At 41.2% G+C, this 4,548-nt stretch overlaps 1 protein-coding gene across 1 annotated transcript; it reads right to left on the reverse strand.

Moving 5' to 3' along the window:
* Positions 1–2,939: 2,939 nt before the first annotated feature.
* LOC5568550 (peritrophin-1) lies at positions 2,940–4,004 on the reverse strand. The gene is made up of 2 exons (XM_001652308.2): positions 3,937–4,004; positions 2,940–3,876 (listed from the first exon to the last, which is right to left on the reverse strand). The coding sequence occupies exons 1-2, from the start codon at positions 3,941–3,943 to the stop codon at positions 3,029–3,031; spliced, it is 855 nt and encodes a 284-aa protein (XP_001652358.2). The 5' UTR covers positions 3,944–4,004; the 3' UTR covers positions 2,940–3,028.
* Positions 4,005–4,548: the final 544 nt, after the last annotated feature.

A 4,548-nucleotide genomic window follows, 5' to 3' on the forward strand; every position in this document is an offset into this window, starting at 1 on the left:
CATGTAAATACTATCATAACCATCATTCTTTACTTCCGACATTACATATCCACTGAAATGGAGTCTGGTTTTCAGCTTAGTATTCATAAAGCACTATCATAGTTATTAACAGAGATATTTCTTTGTCCATTTTGTCATTTTGCAGTTGGACATAAACATTATTCATCTTTGAGAGACTATACATAGCTTTTCGCTTCTCAAATTTCATTGCGTTGGGTGTGTCAATTACAAAATATTTGGAGTAGCGGATTCAAAATCTTTATCCAACTTTAAGTTGGTTAAAGATTTTTAAATTGTGTTTTTTAAATTTGACAACGCTGCTGAATCATACAGAAATATTCATTTTAAACTGCTTTAGATGAGTTTTACTTAACTGAGGCATTGAGTGTCCGTGATATGAATGAAAACGGTAATCTTGTTGGTTCATATTATTTACACCGGGCTACCCTACACCTTTTAAGTTAATAATTCAGACGTATATTGTTCAACACGGATGTGAAAACCTCGCTTTGGTCTTCGACGTTGATGTTGAGTTACTCATTCATAATCGACTGAACAGAAATCATCTCGATCGATTCGCTACGAAACTCGTCTGGATCCAGTTTCACTATATATTTTTTCAATGTATTTGATGGTTTGACGCAATAGACTTCAGGCTCCGTTTTCCGTTTAATTTTTATACTAAATGCTTCAGGTATTCCTTGATGAAATGCAACAATGTGTCGGTTGTTGTTTCCGTAAAGGTCCTTGGGCAATCCTTGACTGATATAGCCTTCAACAACGCACTTGTACTTGCCTTCTACTGGATTCCATGCAAAGAATTTCTTGTATTGTGTGTGTTTCGCATGACCCATGACTGCAACAGTAACACTACAGCAATCAACTGAACTTACGAAAATGAAAATGCATTCTGACAGGTTCACCAAGGAGAACGAAAAAATCACTTGATATTTAGGATTAAACCTTATGATTTATTCGGAAAGCATCTCCCACTCTCTAATTTTCCAATCCCAGTAGCTCTAGGAGCAGTATTTTTTTAAAGACATTTGATCCAGTAAATTGCTTTGTCTCAGGGCTTTGCGAATGCTGAATATCAATGCTTGCTCAAGTCCCTCGTTCAAGTCTGCCATAGAGAATCAACGATCGCAGATTGAAGTTTATAATTCACAACAAAGTCCTTCTGGGATTTTGAGTCTTTCCTTATGCTAACTGAATCTCGTCTTGTCATCTAATCTAATCTAATCCATGGTAATAGTAGAAGGTTTGAATTTCGAGAAACTCACGTGGCTCTTCCCAGTACAGTAGTTCAAAAACGTGAATCTCATCAAGTAGCCTATGCTAGGTGCATGAATTTTCTAAATCGTTACTGTCATTGAAGGCTCTAAATGCGGAAAATAGAACATTTTGCTACAGTAATTTTGGGTTGCCCTTAGCAACGGGTGTTTTGTTATTTTCAAGGCTTCTTACTTACTTACTTGCTCTGCACTGTGATTTGCTTTGCTTGGCTACTGTTGAGTGAATATCAAGATTTTTCCCAACCCTGATCTAATCTAAGCGCTTGTACAGCCAATATTGAAGAGCATCCTGGAAATACTGGAATTTCTTCTAGCATTTTCTTGTCAGCATTAATGTTTGCAGCATATCGGTGATATGACACAAATATCAAAATGGCCAACCCATTGTGCTTGCTGAATCTCGTTTCGCCATTTGAAAACGAAACTCCATCCCTGGAAACCGCCAAAAACAAACCAGAATAACGGCCCAATGGCTCAGCCATAGGCCTATCGAACGTCATCCGTCAATTTCTCTTCCGGTCCACCGTCAAAATCTACTTACATCGACATCAACTATCAATTAGGCAACAATTTCTCTCCCGAAGTTTCCAAATTAGTTGTCGCGTTTCACCGCAGCTTGGCCACGCCACTTCTGCCACACAGGAATCCAATTTCATCGAAATTCAGCTTGCTCCGGAGTCCCGTCCTGAATGGCGGCTTCTTGGAATAACGTTTTATTTGCACTTCCATCACAGTTCGTCATCTTGCGAAAACAACTTTCTCCCGGAGCAGTTATAATTAATGACAGAATTCCATTACGCAGCCGAAATCATTATTTAGGAGGAAAAGTTACAACACTCCTCCGCAGCCACGCCAAGGCACTGCACCTTGCTTTCGAAAACTCAGGCGGGTAAACAGCTCCAAGGATTCTAAAGGATTTCCCACAGAGATCCCCGCGTCATTATGAACTGAACAACTCCAAAGTACAAAGTACAGCTCATCAGTGGCAAAACAGCAAACAGCAGCGAACGAAGGGCTTAGGGAGGGATGTAACTTTGCGCTTTGCTTCTAAGCAACACTTAACGGTTTTTAGGAAGCTATCCGTTGATGCCGACGAATCTTAACAATGGGATCCATCATAACAGCCATCCATTCGAGCCGCCGCCAATCCATTCGTCCATCTATCTTGCGGGATTTATGACGAGACGCGTGGCATGTTGATGGAAAGTGTTTTTCTTGCTGCGGATGAAAACTCTGAGTGATGTTTAATGCAAACTAGTTTCGCTAGAGATGCTACTAATGGAAGAATGTACTAGTTGGATTTAAGCTTTAATTTGAAAAAGAATCCAATAAATTTCGAAAAGAAACAGAACAGAAACAGAACAGATTTTGAGTTGCGTTTGGGATTTCGAGTTGCGGTTGTGATTTCGAGTTGCGTTTGGGATTTCGAGTTGCGGTTGTGATTTCGAGTTGCGTTTGGGATTTCGAGTTGCGGTTGTGATTTCGAGTTGCGGTTGTGATTTCGAGTAGCGTTTGGGATTTCGAGTTGCGGTTGGGATTTCGAGTTGCGTTTGGGATTAATGTTTAGTTGCACTCGGGATTAATGTTTAGTTTAATATTGTCACAAGTCTCAGCCTAGAATTTTACAAAAAGGGAAAAACATTGTTCCATTTGATAACTTTATTTTCATTTTAAATCATGTATAATCCACCACCAAGTTTTATCATGCCCGAAAAAGATCAACAAGTGACTCCCTATAGAACACTCATAGCAGCCGTAAAAGCAATCACAGCTATGGAAGAAACGGCTCGAATATCAGCGCCGGACTGAGCTGTGTTCCCGTTGGAGCCTTGTCCATTTGAACTGGAACCGCTTCCATTCGAACCACTTCCACTCGATCCACTACCGGAATCACTGTTAGAGCCGGAGTTTCCACTGGAGCTGCTTCCGTCGGCTGCTCGACGAACTCTAACCTCCGGCTCTTCATCGGCACTTTGTTCTGGTTGATCTTCAGCAGCAGGCTCTTGATCCTGTTCAGCTTGTTCGTGTTCTTCCGCATCCTCCGGTTCGGAATGCTCCTCATCGACCTCTTCCGGCACATCATCAATCACCCTGTCCGTTCCGTCGCACTCGGCCTCCACTTCGTAGTCGCACACGCAGGCACGAGAGTTCCAGTACAATTCCGGTGGACAGGATAGTTCAACCTGCTGGGTCGAGACACACGCATAGAATTTACGACAGTCACGATGCTTTAGGAAAACGACATCCTCCGAAGGATTGGAGTTCAGTGGACAACGGCTGGTCTGTGGCAGGCAGATACTGTTGGCAACGGCCGTTGAGTTGAATGGCCTCTGATGCAGCTGGTCCGAGTTTTCGCCACGGGAACATCCGGACGCACGAGGGTAGTCGCAGAACGACTGTTCGTTGTTCCAGTGCAATCCAGCGGGGCAGTCCTGTTCAACCGGGTGACTTCCAACACACGTGAGAAATTTGGAACAGCTGTTTGGATGCGGAAGATGAACTGTTACTTGCGGGTCGACCTTGGTTGGACAGAGGATTGAGGACAGACCTCCAGTCACCAAACCGAGCAAAACGATGAGCGCTGCGAAGAAAGTTGATTGTGTAGTGATGCATCGTCAACTAACGATTGAATGTAACTTACCCAACATTATTGAAAAGTTACAAAACTAGGTTTCTCAATAGATTGTAGTGCATTGCATTGAGTTTATATACTGCAATATTTGTAAATAACGATGCAGCGAGTAAGTGATTTATCTTGTAATGCACTTGAATTTACTTGTCCCAAACGAACAATGCACAGTGGTCTAGTATTTACGAGGAAAAATGCATTTGGAGCTTTCGAATGGAACATTAGACAAAAACTGTTTTGTTCAAAGTTGTTTGTATTAGTAAGGCCCTTTGTTTGGTGTTATTCAAAATAAGAGTAGTCTACATTATTAGGGAAATGCAAATGATAAAGCATTTTTTTTTCATTTGAATGCTCTAGCAAAGTGGTAGGTAGACCATTAAATTCAATCAGCTTTATGAAAAAAAAATCTGTTGTTCTTAGATTGACCGATTTTTAGAACATTTTCTCTTTGTTGGCATAGGGTGATTCATAGAAATCTGGTTTCCAGCCTCCAGCGGTTTCAATTCTGTACGCAGCGAACTGGACTATCGAAATTCAGGTTTTTTTTTGTATCGATTATTACAATTACGAACGCTTTATGTATTGTTCCAGAATCATTTCACATGTTGTTGATATTTTTCTAGC

Source organism: Aedes aegypti, chromosome 2 (genome assembly GCF_002204515.2).
Source record: "Aedes aegypti strain LVP_AGWG chromosome 2, AaegL5.0 Primary Assembly, whole genome shotgun sequence".
Lineage (NCBI taxonomy): Eukaryota > Metazoa > Arthropoda > Insecta > Diptera > Culicidae > Aedes > Aedes aegypti.